The sequence below is a fragment of the Dromiciops gliroides genome, chromosome 1, assembly GCF_019393635.1.
Source record: "Dromiciops gliroides isolate mDroGli1 chromosome 1, mDroGli1.pri, whole genome shotgun sequence".
Lineage (NCBI taxonomy): Eukaryota > Metazoa > Chordata > Mammalia > Microbiotheria > Microbiotheriidae > Dromiciops > Dromiciops gliroides.
The window spans coordinates 550271794-550288761 of NC_057861.1; the positions used below are offsets into that span (position 1 = coordinate 550271794).

The 16968-nt window shown below is 36.3% G+C and overlaps 1 protein-coding gene across 1 annotated transcript in view; it reads right to left on the reverse strand.

Annotated features, from left to right (window-relative positions):
• The window catches only part of SHOC1 (shortage in chiasmata 1), a 123400-nt gene that overhangs the window by 40630 nt on the left and 65802 nt on the right, over nucleotides 1–16968 (reverse strand). Inside the window, exons 11-14 of the mRNA XM_043998679.1 lie at nucleotides 12608–12718; nucleotides 11626–11802; nucleotides 6842–6946; nucleotides 4349–4539 (exon numbers count right to left, since the gene is read on the reverse strand). Coding sequence (XP_043854614.1) covers nucleotides 4349–4539; nucleotides 6842–6946; nucleotides 11626–11802; nucleotides 12608–12718 — 584 coding nt within the window. The remainder of the gene's footprint in view (nucleotides 1–4348; nucleotides 4540–6841; nucleotides 6947–11625; nucleotides 11803–12607; nucleotides 12719–16968) is intronic.

Sequence of the window (16968 nt, forward strand, 5' to 3'; positions counted from 1 at the left end):
TTTTTTTTTTTTTTTTGCTGACAACTTTTTAGTAAAAAAGAGATTATACTGATGGGTAGTCCTGTGACAAGATGGCTATCCGGAAGACTTTCAGCATTATGGTTATAATATTTGCATATGTTTACTTGTACTTTGTGGTACTTTCAGTATTCACTCCCTTGTTTCCTTAAGGGTAATAAAATTTTATTCCAGGCATTTCCCAGCAGATTCCCCAACTTTACTTTTACAGATCCAGATATACTCGATGTCAGTTGTCACATTTTGCCAGCAGTTAAATTCAATGATTAACTCCAATTTGATGAATCTTTAGAGACTTTAGGTTATGTAAAAAAATTTTTTTCCTTCAATTTTATAAAATCTATGACTGAGATTTGGTTTCTAATAGTGGTGGTTGCATATTATTGGCTAGTGAGTGGGGGGGGGAGTTATTCCTTACTTCTTGGGTATAACTCTTTCTCTGGATACTCCCTTTGTCTCTGCCTCTAGGAAGAGGCTTTCCTTTCAAACAAGGCCCAGAAAAGATGATCTATTTTGTACATAGTAAGAGAGAGGGTGGAAGACCTCTACCTCTTTCTCCTCCTCACTTGGAAGCCTTCAGGGGAAAAGAGAGCTTGTAATTGTTCAAGTATTTTGTATGCATGCTTTGTTCTGGCTCAGAAATCAATTACAAGGCTTTTTATCACCAGGATATAAACTGTCAAGATTTTTACATACACTATGAACCTGGGAGAGTAAAGGTTCTTCCATCACTTTCTTTACCATACCTACTCCATTCTGTGACAAAGAGATCAAGATGTTACAGATGGAGGTCTGCTAGATTCAGGTACAGGTATTACCTTCCTCAGTGGCCAAAAAGTTGTGCTTTGGCTTTGAGGATGATTTTTATGTACAAGCTCACCTTGCTCCACCCTATGGATTCCTGGGTAGAAGGAAGAAAAGTCCCGAGAGCCAGTCAAAAGCAAGTCCCCAGAAGCCAGTCAATGGTGGAGAGCCACTCAGAAACTGCAGAGGGATGGCAGCCACAGAGGAGTTCTCGGGAGGTCATTAGTGCTCCAAAGGTATGTTAGGGTATTTCTGGCCTTGCTGGAATTCTTTCAGGCATTTAGTAGTGACCAATGATTTTTTCATTTAATTCCCTATTCCCTCACTCTTTCTCCACAGAAGTTAAACCTCATCTCATTTCCTAGTACTATGGGATAGTTTGTCTCAGTCCCTTAAAAGTTTTTAAAAAACTTTTCTGAATTTAAACATTTTCTTTTTGTCTTAAGCCATAAAATTTATTTAAAAAGTTGTTAACCACCTCATTACTAAACTGTGCACTACTGTTCTAACAGAGTAGAAAAAAAATTTGGGAGTACTCAGGAAGAGGCAGAGAAAGATTCAAAACTGCTAGGAAAGAGTTATTGATTCATCTTTATTATTTCCCAGGGCAAAGAGAATACTTTTGCCCAGCTTTCTTTAAGTAAATGAATGAGAAGCAGTGGCTGTGCTAGCTAAAAGGCCTCCAAAGCTGGGGCACATTCTCCTACAAATACCATGCCATCAGTGGGAAGCCATTTATGTGCACTGGCACCACAATGGGAGCATACACCCATGGGAATACATGTGCTCCTACACACCCAGGAGCAACTCACTTCTCCAGTGATGAAGGGATGCTGATGTTCAATGATATCATAGCTATATTTTCTCTGACCTTCTTGCTGAGTGTTGCTGATCTCTCCTGGCCCCTAGAAGGCCTCTCTCTGATTAGGAAAAATTGATAGCTCTTTAGTTACAGGCAGACCCATATCCAGTAACAAAGCCTAGCAGAATGTTTCCAGGCTAAGAATGTCTTTTTTTTTTTTTAACCCTACGTCTGGGCTTAAATTATCTAATATAAGATTAGATAGATATTCTCAAGCTCCTCTGATATTGTCACGGGAGAAATAGGTGGTGTGGGGGTCCTTAGGTATTCCTCTTTAAAGAATTACAACTCTCACACACAGTCTAATTAGAATAAAATAGTCTTTTATTTGGGCACTGGAGAAAGGGACCAAGAAGGAAGTCAAAGACTTCACCTCGAGGAGAGGAGATGGCTTAGAGACATCTTTCTCATTGAATGGAAGGGAGTCCAAAGCTTTTAGACAGTAGATGGGGTGACCACCTGACAATGCAAAGTTTCCTTTGGGGGTAGGGTGGGGAAAGATTCCTGAGAGTCAGGGATATAATAAAAAGCAAAAGAGGCAAAGTCATTCTCCACCCACTTGGCCTCTATTCCTGCCTTTATTATATATATTTTTTCTATCAGCAAAATCTCTTAGCTTTGGTCTTAAATTTTGGCCAGGCATAACTCTTGGTGCTTCCCTTCAAATGCACAAGTTGATTTAATTTGGAAGGTCTTAATGGAGTTCTTCATAGAATTTCTTGGACTTCGTTTTTTAAACAGCTATTTTGGACCATAAGCTGCAAATATAGGCATGGTAAATTTTGATTATGTTCATCATGAGTACTATGGACTGACTAAATATCCCATGAAAACCTGCAGAAGGGGTATGTTTCTTCATGACTAGATCAGGACTTATTGTCTTCTCTGGTCTCATGGGTGAAAAAACATAAGACTGAAACATGCTTCTAACTCTGCTCATCAAAGGCTGTTATTAACAGCTCCTAAAATAAGAGTGATGAGGATACACAGGGTTTGCTCTGAGGTCTCTGGTTTGTGCTCAGTTCTCTAACCAAAAGACAATGAAAAACTCATGGGGGCTATATGGTGGCTGTAACATATGACCAAAAATTAAATTTAAATAGGAAGTGGCATAAAAGACATCATTAAGGACATATATAACTAGAAAAGGAAGGGTGTCAGTCTTGTGGCAACAATGAAGGGCCACACATGGCTCAAGTTTCATATTGGGAATACAGATAAATTTATGAACCAAAGGAAAGCCTTCACTGATGTAGGTAGTTTCTTTGAGGAGGACTTATGGAAATATAAGAATAAAAAAATACATGGGATGATGAAATATGGAAGGGTTATAATCTGCACCAATAGAACTACTATGTACATCAATGAGATTATAAATCCAATCCATCTAAATAAGTATAGGGCATGAATCTAATGTAGGGGTGGCTAGGTGGCACAGTGGATAGAGTGCCAGCCCTGGAGTCAGGTAGACCTGAATTCAAACCTAGCCTCAGACACTTACTAGCTGTGCGACCCTGGACAATGCACTTAACTCTGTTTGTTAGTTTCCTCATCTGCAAAATGAGCTGGAAAAGGAAATGGCAAACCGCTCCAGTATCTTTGCCATGAAAACCCCAAATGCGTCACAAAGAGTAAGACACAACTAATTGACCAGGCAACAACCACGTAAATCTAATGTAAACTCCTATTAGGTAATCATAAGAAAAGTAATTTAAGTGCTTATGTAGTTAGTTGTTGTTGTTGTTGTTGTTTTTTGTGGGGCAACGAGGGTTAAGTCACTTGCCCAGGGTCACACTGCTAGTAAGTATCAAGTGTCTGAGGCTGAATTTCAACTCAGGTCCTCCTGAATCCAGGGCCAGTGCTTTATCCACTGCACTATCTAGCTGCCCTGTGCTTATGTATTTAGGAAGAAACATTTGCACTTGGAATTTGGGTCCCAGCTGTGTAAAAGACTTTGGGAAAGTTATTTAATTTAGTATTGTCTGGTTTATCATCTGTAAAACATGGATATTATTTATAGGGTTGTGAGGACTGAATGAAATTACATATGTAAGGCACTTGGGTAACCATAAAGTATAGCAGTAAATCGAACAACTTCTCATATTAATATAGCACTTTATAACTTAAAAAGCTCTTTCTTCACAATAATCCCACTGAAGTTGTGAGTTTAAGTTTTACTCTCTGCATTTCACAGATGAGAGAACCGAGATTCAGAGGAGTTGAGTGTCATGCTCATGGTCACATAATTGATAAATGACCCTGTTGAGACTTAGACTTCCTTGAATATTCTGATTCTACTACACAACTCTGTGTCTCATATATGGAAGCCAATAAAAATGCTGAGAGTAAAAGTTATTCTTTTTTCATTGTGAATGATGACATTGCCCTAGAATGTAAACCACATTTTCACTGAGCCAGACTGCGCCAAATTGGGAAAATCATGCCAGTTGGTTACATAGGAAGAAAATTTCTCACATGAACTAAGTGACTTCTTCCAGGACTTAAATTTCCTCAAAAGTTCACAACACTACTAAATAATCTCTTTCCTAATTTAAAAGGTAAATTGAAAAGTCATCTTGTAAATTGATTAAACTATGAAATTTTGGCAGCTAATTTGGATTTGAATTCTAGTTGCTTAAAGCATATTTTATAGAAGCTATTAACCTTAAACTGCTGTTCTTCTGTATTATTCATTTGTACCAAATGTAACATTTGGCAATATAACTGTTGTACTTTGTGGTTGGTTTCAGGATTTTTCTTCTTGATAAACTGTACAATTTCAAGCTGTCTCCAAATATTATCCAAACAGGAACCTAACATGCTTTTGTAGACATCTTTTGCTTTCAGTAAATATCCTGTTATAAACCAAAGGAAAAAGAATGATTACATAAACTTTTTTGTTGTTGTTGACAAACCTTACAGCAAGCAAACAGGAAACTAAGGGATAAAAATAACAAAAGTTATTCGATGTTTACTTCAATTGTTGTCATTATTTTTAAAGGAAAACTTGAAAACTGAGTGAAGGTATAAAAATATGTCTCCCTAGATCATCTTAACTAAAATTGAGCCAAGTGAAGAATTTTGAGAAGGAATGTTCTACTAGGTAAATTAAGGAAAGTATCTAGCCTATAAACCTCAACTGTCTATAGTCATATTGCAACACATCTGTAATGCCTTAATCTTTCATATTTTGTTTTGTTTTGTTTTTGGTGGGCATTGAGGGTTAAGTGACTTGCCCAGGGTCACACAGCTAGTAAGTGTTATGTGTCTGAGGCCGGATTTGAACTCAGGTACTCCTGAATCCAGGGCCAGTGCTTTGTCCACTGCGCCACCTAGCTGCCCTATCTTTCATATTTTTAAAGAAAAACTAAATTCTGCATCATATACATGGGGAAAGAACGCTATTACACCTAGGGCCCTGTGAACAACCTTAGGAAAACAACTGAATTGCTCATTATTGGTATCAGCCTAGAAGTACTGACAGTAAACTCAGAATTAATCTGACCACCTTCTTGAATTATGTTGCTTCCTAATTTATTTTTATCTATTTTATTACTATTATCATTTTTTTGAGACTTGGTCTCCCTATCTCCCTCAGGCCAGAAGTACAGTGACTACTAATAAATACTAATAAACCCAATCCCAATGCTGACTGGTACTGAAACTTTAGCATGCTGTTTCCAATCTGGGCCATTTCACCCTTCTTTAGGCAGGCCAGTGCTCTGCCTCCCCTCCTGGTGACTCACTATATTTATGCCCCACTTAGTACCGACAACGGATGTTTTACTTGTACTACAGTTCAGAACTCCTAAACTCAAACAATCCACTTGCTGCAGCCTCTACCAGAAGCCGGGATTTCAGGCACGTGCCACCATCCCTGGCTTGAATTTATTTTTAAAAATTAGGTTATATTGGGTGAAGCTAGGTGGCACAGTGGATAAAGCACCAATCCTGGATTCAGGAGGATCTGAGTTCAAATCTGGCCTCAGACACTTAACACTTACTAGTTGTGTTACCCTGGACAAGTCACTTAACCCTCATTGCCCTACAAAAAACAAAAACAAACAAAAAAAAAACTAATTTAGGTTATATTTAGAGGCATCCTGGCATCATAATCATTAGATGTGAAGCAAACTAAATTATAAAATATATTATATATACCTTATTGTAATTTATACCTTATATGAATTATATGCCTTATTAGTAATACATTTATTAAAATTTTAAAAATAATCTCATAAAGCATAAAGATCAGTTTCAGTCCTGATATTTTAGAAACACTCTTCTTTGTGTAGTGTGAAATGTAAAAAGTGGTTTGGCTTTATCATTTCTGTTATGTATACTCTAATCTGTTATTAACACAAACATGGCTAAATCAAGATATTATTACTTGATAAATAGGAAATTGCCTACATATCCCACCTAAATGATTAATACCAAATCAACAAATATTTACTAAACATCTGTAATTGCTGCCTTGTTGTTCCCTGAACACGATACTCTGTTTTTCAACTCTGAATTTTCACTGTATGTACCCTATGCCTGGAATTCTTTTCTTCTTCATCTCTATCTCTTGATACCTTGACTTCTTACAACTAAAATTCTACCTTCTACAAGAAGGCTTTCTTGATCCCCCTTAATGTTAACATTTTCCTTCTTAGGTAGTTTCCAATTTATCATGTATAAATCTTGTCAGTATGCAATCATTTGCATGTTGTCTTTCTTATTAGATTGTGAGCTCCTTGAGAGTATGCTTAGTAAATTTTTGTTGACTTAACTTGGAAAGCAAAATATTAATGTTAATTGTTAAAAGCCAGCATAAAAATCATAAATGTATGCTTCCATATATTCATCTTTGGCTTAGGGACCTCCTTAGGCTTTTTTTGGTGTGATTCCAATTATTAGATATACCACTTTTCATTTTAAAATGCTGGCCAATTCAAATAAAATTAAAGAATAACTTATACAAATGTATGTCTTTAGTAGTTTCAGAAATATATAAGTAAAATATAGGTTATATTATGAAAATGTAAAATTTCCTGGAAAATATCCATATTTTGATAAAGTGGGAACATTTTAAATGACAGCTTCTGGGTAAGATGATGTGTTATTTTAATAAGGTAAAAAAATGAAGAAATGAATTACTTTTCTACTAACCCAATGCTGTGTCCAAGCTACACATTAAGAGGAGATCTCGAACTGTTACCAAAAGATGGACCACTGCTGCCTGTTTGAATATTACTTCTCTTTCATCATTTTTACCTAAAAAAAATATTTAGACATACTGTATGTCAGAACACACAGATATATGAATGCTTAAATCTTACATAAATGTGATTTCTAAAATATATACTTCCTAATTCTTCCCAAGCCAACAGAAAAATTAAAATAGTAATAGTAACATTGTGTGATGATCATCTGTGATAGACTTGGCTCTTCTCAGCAATATAATGATCTAAGACAATTCCAAAGGACTCATGATGAAAAATGCTCTCCACATCCAGAAAAAAGAACTGTGTAATCTGAATGTAGATTGAACCATACTATTTTTACTTTTTGGATTTTTTTTTTCTTTTTTGAGGTTTTCCCCTTTGGTTCTTATTCTTCTTTCACAACATGACTAATGCAGAAATATGTTTCATGTGATTGTACATATATAACCTATATCAGATTGCTTTCTGTCTTGGGGAGGGGGAGGGGAAGGTAGGGAGGGAGAAAAATTTGGAACTAGAAATCTTATAAAAACAAATGTTGAAAAATATCTTTACATGTAACTGGGAAATAATAAAAACAATATATATATATTTTTAAAAATGGGGGGATCTAAAGAGATAAGTAGGGCTTGAGTGGCAAAGGGATGGGTTGGATCACAGATCAGGACCAGCTATCTAGGAAAATAAAAGAGGTTGAAAAATAAGGAAGGAACCTAGTTCCTCAGAAACTTGGATGCAATGACAAGAACCTAGAGAGCACCTATGTTCACCTGATAGGGTTCCTTGATCAGGATAGGCTTGATTCCAGTACTTAGGGCAGAATGGAGCCCACAAGTACGGGTTAAGTAGTTCCTGCCACAAGGGTTAGACAGCTGGAGAGGAGGGGATCCAGTTGGACTATTATATTAAAGTGGCACTTGACGCTTTGTTTAGTATGACAATTATCATCATGCTCTATAATTCTACAAACTTTCAAAAACTCAATCCATACTAAAATAATCTCAAATCTGTGAACAGTGGAAATCACATTAAATTATATTAATAGATAATATTCTGCTTTTGCTGCAGCCTTCTTTCCTTTGATAAAGAGTAGTCTTCTGGTAATTTCTTTGCTATTTCAATACCTTTTTTTTAAAAAAAAGCTATATTGGGAGCAAGAGAAAGATCAAAGAAGAACCATGTCTCAAAGTAGAACAGAAGATGATAATAACAGACAACAGTGAGAAAACAGAATAACTCAGAACTTTTATTTTGTTCTCTTCTGTTCCAAGGAGCATGGAGCATGATCTTTTGCTTAGAAAGGATAGAACAAAAATGGTCACCATAGAGTGAAACTCAGATAAGTGAGATAGTATGGTTGTATTTTCTGTTTGTTTGTCCTTTGAGCACAAGTGAGAGTGAGAGAGAAAGAGAGAGAGAGATGTTTCTAGACTTGGCTGCCACCTCATGAGTGTGAATTCAGGAGCTCTTGAGTCATTGCTTATTGCCCAGCAAGAGATGCTTCCTGCAACTATACTGTTTTTGAGAAGAGAAGATGTACTACCACCAGGGGGATGATACAGTTGGAAAGATAAGAAAGTCCAACTTGTGCCATGGCTTGCCTGGAGTGTCGGACTTGTGAGTTGCATAGATAATGCAGGTCAGAGATAAAACTGAAATATTAGTTCAGTAGCTCCAAAATGCCTTTATCTTCCAGGAAAGTATAATAACTGATCAGCTATTGTTTCATGTTTTAGGTATTTGTTAATGTGTGTTTATGAGTTTTTGACATTTCTTCAGTGGTATAAGAAATATGGCAGCTATTGTGACTCAGTGGCTAGAGAACTGGGCCTGTAGTCAGGAATGCCTGAATTCAAATACAGCCTCAAACACTTAGTGGCTATGTGACCTAGGCAAGTCACTTACTTAACTTCTCTGTACTTTAATCCACTGGAGAAGGAAATGGTAACTCACTCCAGTATCTTTGCCGAGAAAATCCTATATGGAGTCATGAATAGTCAGACACGACTGAACAATAAGAAGAAATATATGGCTATGTTGTACATTGAATGCCTTTTCTAGAAGGGATCTTTATTAATCTTTTTTAGGGGAGATCCCAGGCATGAGTCATGTTTAAGAGCTTTTCTCTAGACCTCTAGCGTTGGGAGATAAAGAGCCAGAAAGTATGAGAAAAGAATGACTCTTCTCTTTGAGATCAGTCCTTCCCTAGAATTGAACTCAGTCTGTGCAGGCAAAGCTTCTTATGGGAATGGTTCTTCCCAGGATCACAGGTGACAAGTGTACTATGGTATAAGATGTAATCTAAGACAAATTTCTGCCAAAATGTTTTCTAATTTCTCCAGTAAATTTTATAAAATAGGCCGTTCATCCCAAGTAGCTTATACTCTTGGGTTTACTGAATACTGTTATTTTTTTTTAGTGTTTTTTAAGTGAATCTCTTTGATTTTCAGAACTTCTATATTGCTTTTTAATTGGGTTTTATCTTTTGGATCAATGGATTGAGGCTGTTGAAGAGGGAAGGCAAAGACTCAAGGAACTCCTAGTAATAGCAGGTCTTTCAGATGCTTAGCTATCCTCTATGGGTTCTGGAATGACCTTGGGCCAGGCAAAGGGGGAAAGCAAGGGGAAAAGGACCCTTGGTACTAATAGGTCTTATCCCCGAGTTGTTCTGATGTGTTTAATATGGTATGATTAGACAAAAATGTGAAAAACACTTTTATTACTGCTTCTTCTTCGAAATTGTAACGATTGGAATGACGCCACCTGCTGGAGACTTACTGTAGGAAAGCTCCAACATGAGGAGAGGGCCTCTGAGGGCAGGACCATGCATCTTTTCTTTGGCATCAGGAAGTGACGTTTGCTTGTGGGAGGAAGAAGAGGGAGGCTGGCACTCTGACTCTCTCTCTTTTGTGTGGACTCTGGCAGAGAGCAGAGCTAGGAACGCTCTCTCCCTTTAATAGATAGATGAATCTAGGCCTTTCTCTCTTTACCAAATTCTTATTCTCTTTAATAAATGCTTAAAAGTATAACTCTTGCAAAAGCTTATAATTTATTGGCAACCACTTATTAGATATTTTAGACAGTATAGCTAGAATTTTAGCCCTTACAAAATATTCACTATTTCTTTAATAATACAATCTAGAATTTTTCCAGAAACTGCCATTAAACTCACTAGCTGAAAATCTACACATACATTGTCTTTCTTGAAAATCAGAATATTTTCCTATCTCCAGTATTGCAGCTCTTCTCCTGTTTTCCTGATGCTTCAAAGATTGCTAATAGGAACAACAGTAGCTCAGTAATAACATCCACCAGTTCTTTCAGTACCATAAAATGTAATCTGTCTGGACCTGGTGACCTGAACATATCTAGAGCAGACTTATTTTCTTACTATTTCCTTGTAAACATGGGATCTCAACTCCCTTTTAGTCACTTTTCTTCCACCCTTTCCAGTTCAAAGGTTATTCTCCTTGGTCAAAAGAAAAAAGAAGCAAAGTTCTGAGTTGAGTGGTTTTACCTTCTCTACATTCTGCAGCTTGGTGGACAGCTGATGCTCTAGTATCATTAGGCTTAATCAGGATTCTGCCTTCATGAACAACTACAGGTAATATATGTAACACTTGTCAATTCTACAATGGAATACTATTGTGCTGTAAGAAACTATGAGCAGGAGGATTTCAGAGAAACCTGGAGGGTCTTGTGTGGGCTGATGATGAGTGAGATGAGCAGAACCAGAAGAACATTGTACACAGTATCATCAACATTGTGTGTTGATCTACTGTGATGGACTAGATTCTTCTCACCAATGCAATGGTACAGAAGAGTTCCAGGGGACTCATGATGGAAGAGGATCTCCAAATCCAGGAAAAAAAAAGAACTGTGGAGTATAGATGCTGAATGAACCATACTACTTCTTTTGTTTTTGGTGTTGATGTTTATCTATTTTGAGGTTTGTCGTCATTGCTCTGATTTTTCTCTTATAGCATGACTAATGCAGAAATATGTTTAATGTTATTGTGTGTGTATGTATATATATATATATATATATAAAACCTATATAAGATTGCCTGCTGTTGAGGGGAGGGGGGAGAGAGGGGAGGGAGAAAAATCTGAAATTGGAGAGCTTGTATAAACAAAAGTTGAGAACTATCTTTACATATAATGGGAAAAAATAAAATACTTTATTAATTTAAAAAACACTTGTCAATTCTATATATAGTTGATAAAGCACACACATACACATACCTTAAGAAACTCTATAAGTATTATTCTATATGTACATACATATATACATGGGATCAGAGGAACATAGATTTATATTTAGAAGAGACCTATAAGGTCATCTGGTCTAATACCCTCATCTTACAGAAATGGCTGCTGAGGTCCAAAGCGGTTAAGGGACTTGCCCCAGATCACAGAGGCAGGTAAATGGCAGAACTAGGATTAGAATTCTATTTCTCTGATTCCAAATTCAGCCCTCTGTGGCATGTATCTTACCAAGCTGCAAAGGCTTTGGTTATGGGCCTGACAATAGGTGGAATGTCTACTATCCAAAGATCAGCCTAAAATTCTAAGTTGGTTAATAGTAGGGATTTTTCAGCTATAGAAATTTATGAAATATTGAGAGGTTTTTCTTGGTAGATAAAGTAAGTTTACTATTGTATATATGCTATACACATAGTATTTATCTGTATATTTAAAGGAATATAGCTTATACTTTCTACTCACCTTGAAGAAAAATATCATTTATCATTTTTTCTTGCTGCTTTAAGAAAAATCTAGTATGGTCAAAGCCAAGAGTGGCAAATTTCCAGTTTGGTGTAGGAAGATTATCATGGCAAGCAAGCTCTTTCAATAAAGGAGTAGCTACAGCTTCTAAAAGACTGTATGCCTGCCATTGGCTATCTGGAAAAAACAAAAAATGGCAAAGTCAGGGTTGGTACTTGTTGGATAGATGCTACTTTCTTGTTGATCAATTAAAAAACTATAATATTTTTCAAAAAAACCTGTCATGATGCCATCGATATTCTTCTTGTACTTGAAACCCTAATGTTCTCTAAGCAAGGGTTAAGTAATTATTAAGACTTCTTCTATGAGAAGTATTTCTACAATAATTCATGATTATGAAGAAAAATACTGTAATCTATAATAATTATAGATAGGTTTACAAAAGAACAACAGAACAAAAGAATATTCTTAGAATGAATTCTTAATTATCTAATTCTACACAGCAGTGTACAAAGATTATAAAGTCCTATTTCCAGCCCTCTCCTACAAATTCAAAATCTAAGATAGACACATTGGCATGGACAACAGAATAGTAATCTTAATCTGATAGGTGAACAAATAATGTTATTTTAACTAAACAGAAATCAAGGGCAAAAGATAAGACAGAATAGCCATGGAAATTTCATTTCCAAAGTTAGTGGAAGAAACTATCATTTTTATTTTCTCAGACTAATGTAGGGATTTGTTTAAATAATAGGAGAGAGATGACTTGATAGGATGGGGATATGGAAGACATTCTAGGTGTAAAGCAGAACTTTGGAGAGAGCTTGAAGGTGGTAGTAGTGAATAGATGAAAGAGACGTTGACTAGGCAGAGCTGAAACATAGAGAGGAAAGTGGTAGGCATGATAATAAATAAATGTGGTCTTGGCCACCCTAGTGAAGTACTTTAAAATTAAATAAACTTTAAATTGATAACACACCGGCTGCTGGAATTTCAAGGACATTATTCGCCTCCTTTTCTTGCTTCTTCTCAGGGGACAGCTCTCTACAAATGACAGGACTCTCTTTTTCAATAGTCAGAGTATATTCCTCTTTCCTTTGCATGTTGGATTCTAAAACACAGTAAATTTTCAGGAAAAACTCAGGTCATATGTGAATCATTTAAATAAGCAATTTTATAATGAAGATTATAACTCTTCCAAGATCATTAAAAATTCATGAGTATTAAATTCAACTCAATGAGTATTTATTTCTTGAACGGTAATGATGTAAAACTCAGATGTTTCATTATAGAGTGGGAGTGGCCAGTTCTCAAGAGGTAGGTCAGCAAAGCTCAAGCTCTGGCAGGTTCTACCATGCTGGAAACACTTCCAGTAACAGCTTCTATGATTGTGATAGACTGTGCTTTCTGGGGTCTAGTCTAGCTAAGTATGGAGAGGTTTATCACTAGCACGCTGGATAATTAGTGAGGAGTTCTTTGCTTATGGAGAAGGGGAGGGAATAAGCATTTATATAGCACCTATTATGTGCCAATCACTGTGCTAAGCACTTTACAAATATTATATTATTTGAGCCTCACAAGAACCCTGGGAGCCTGGGAGGCTATTATTATCCTCATTTTACAGCTGAGGAAACTGAGGCAAAGAGAGGATAAGTGACTTGTCCAGGGTCACATAATCATCTAGTAATCATCTAAGGTCAGATTTGAACTTAGGTCTTCCTGATTCCACACCCAGAGCTCTAGGCACTATGCCCTTCATAGCAACCCTTCACGGTGACCCATACAACAAATAGAAAGATAAAATAGTTTTTAGCCTAAGTGTTACTATTTACTTTTGTAAGTAAAGGTAAAAATGAAAGGAAAAGGAGGCAGAGTGCTAAGACTATATAAATACTAACTGCTCTCCCTGTGAGCTCGTTGTCCAATGAATGGATATATTACTAGAGGAAATGAATCATATGGATACTGATTTTCTCATTATAAATGAAACTAGAGGACAAAATGAAATTAGAGTGAAACAAAGATAATTCAGAGGTTTTCCTTGGAGTAGCAAATAAAGCACTTGATTTTATCATGTGCCCAAAGGCAACAAGAACCATCATTTCATGGGATAATTATACATACTTGCTTGTTGCTTTCATGATGAGCACCTGAAAAAATTTCATCACGAAAATAATTTCAGCTTATGTGCCAATATCTATTGCAGGGGATAAGGAGGTCAGGAAAATCTATGAATATCATAAGACGTTCCAAATTAAATCAACAACATATACACTTTGACATACAATAACAGCAGCAAGGTGGATAGAGTTAGATCTGGAGTCAGAAGGCTCAAGTAATATATGAAAAGGGATGGATGATGGATTGTGTTGTTCCTTGATGAAGGAAGTGACCAAACTAACAAGATCACAGATTCACTTAAGTATCAAAGTAAACTGTAGTGGGAAAAAGCACTGACTGCCCTACCAGTCAGAATATGTGACTTCTAGTTCTAGCTTTGGAAATAACTAGCTATGGGATATTAAGCAAGTAATCTCTATGGGCCTCAGTTTCTTCATCTTTAAAATGGGAGATTGAAACTGGATGATCTCTAAAATTGCTTATATTTCCAAAATAAGAAGGCAGCATCATACAGTGGAAAGAGGTCTGATTCTGGAATCAGAAGATCTGAGTTCAAATCCTTTCTCTGATATTTAATGTGACCTTGGGCAAGTCATTTAAGCTTGCTTGGGCATCTTATTTGTCAAGGAAGAGGGGTGGACTAGATGGCCTCTACTGTCTCTTTTAGACCTGTGGTCCATATTTTACCTAGAGTGTTTCTAGCTATGCTAGAAAATGAAGGGGAATTCAAAAGAAATATGACACATTGTATTACTATAATATGACTCTGATACTTAGGTGATATAAAACTAATTTTTGGCAGAATTGAAATGCGAACATTTTTGGCTAACTGTTACATTTAATGGTGTGGTAAAAAAATATGAAAGTTTTTTAACAGTCGGTTAGGATAACTGAAAGATGCCAGTTTTTTTTTTTTTAAGGACCACCCTTTCGGGGAGGAGACCAATGGCATGAGCTACGCACGCCAGTCCGCCTGCTTCGCACGTCAGACTGCCTGCTAGCACTCCACTTCCGGGGTGCGAGCTTAAAAGGCAAGGAGAGAACGGAAGTGGGAGTTTTTTCCTGCTCTGCTGGTCTCCTGGCTGCGCTGCACAGGCTAATGCTGATGAAAGTTCGACTGGGCCCGGCTCGCGGTTAGCAGCAGCACTCGCTTGACACGGTCTCTCTCTCCCCAAAGGTGGCCTTTGGCTTTTAGTGAGTTTTATACGGAATATAGGCTAAGCTTAGACTTGAGACAATTTGTATTGTGTTTCTACTTTCCTATCCTTCTAATCAACATCACCTTGTGACTACCATACAATAAAAGCTCTAACTAGAAAACCAGAAGCTTCTTCCATTTACTAGTCTGGGAGATAAATTAAGGGAAAGGTTAAAGAGGGGAGATTTATGATCTAATATCCAATTTTAAATCTCACAATGGTATTTGTCATTTTAAAAGTTTATTACTTAGTAATAAAATATTTCATTAAAAATAGAACTATGTAACTTATCCTATAATGGATAGTTGTTTTACATTTGTATGTTCTCAAAAATAAATTTCATCAAGTTTATTTTTGGGTGTATAATTAGCATTCTCCATAAAAATCATTATCTCAGTGACAACATGTAATAGGAAAATTGGCTAGATCTAAAATAATTGTTTTATCTATCCTTTTGTTGCAATTCCTTTTATGATCACTAGATGGTAATGTAATCTCTTAATAACAATGTTTGACAAGTTTGGAAAGATTTTCATCTTTAGAAATTTTGATTTATATAGCATTTGTACATACATACACACATAATACATGCATATATATGTATATATATATATATGTGTATATATATATATACACACACACACATATCCTTCTGTTTGCCATTTAAAACCCCCTTATAACCTAGCCCCAATCTATTTTTCTAGCTTCACATCATTCCCTTCCATGAACACTGGTCTAGCGAAAGTGACTTTGCTGTTCCTCATACAAAATACTCCATCTCTCATCTCCATGCCTTTGAACAGGCTGTCCCTGATGCCTAAATTCAGTCCTTCCTAACCTCTGTCTCTAAGAATTCTTAAGCTTCTTCAAAACTTTGCTCAAATACCACTTTCTACGTTGAGGTTTTCCTGACTGTCCCAGGTATTACTACCACCAAATCACCTTGTATCTATAAATATATGGACTTGCTGAATTGTAAACTCTTTGAGGACAGGAACTTTTCACTTTTAATTTTATCTTGAACTGCTTAGCACAATGCCTGGCACTAAATAGGTATTTAATACGTGCTAGTTGATTGATTACTAGTAATAAAGCATATTTATAACAGAATAAATAAAGGCCCTCAGTTTATTATGTTAATAATGAGTTTAAAGTGTTAACCATAGCACTTTCTATAAGCTATTAGTGATTGAGATATTTTATTGTCAGAATATTCCTAGTAACACTTTGTTAACTTTGATGATGGCATTTCTATGTTCCTTCCTGCTATTCTAAATCTAGGATTAGCAACCCCCAATATCTTTGCCAGGAAGTGATAGTCAGTCAATCCTTGGGTGATGTTCATTTTTTTCACTCACACATACCACTGTGGCATTACCTTGCTATTTTTCTCTTATCCTATTCTTCTTCCACATTGTTTGCTCCCTGGGTATTCAATAAATGTATTCAGAATTGAATAAATGCATACTGTTAGAGTTGCAACAAAACTATGATTATTAATATCCTCTAGAATACATCCTATTTATCAGTTCTGAACTAGCTACCTAACACAATCCAACACTTATTAAGGGCCTATTATATTCAAGGCATTGTGAACCAAAGCAAGGAGGTAGGAATGCCCATAGGGTGTGTCCAAGGTATAGTTAATAGTTTTTTGCCCTGGGGTATTGCTTAATAGTGAATAATAGCTACCTTTATTTTATTTTTTAAAAATACAGCACTTCACACACACACACACACACACACACAAATCTCATTTGATCATCACAACTCTATGTGAAGAGGAATAATAATTTAGAGTTAAGATTGCCAAGGTAGATAGAATGTTTGAACTTCATTTTTTAGGCAACAGACTATGGATGTTTTGTAGCTGCTGTTCTGACTATGCCATCTTAGTAAATACCTCTGCTAAGAGGTAATTGTGTCTACTGTCTGACTGTTAATAGGAAGCATATAGATGGGGACAAATGTGAACAAATGTGTTCAGAGTACAGACCCAGAGGATTGTCTCTAGAACCTG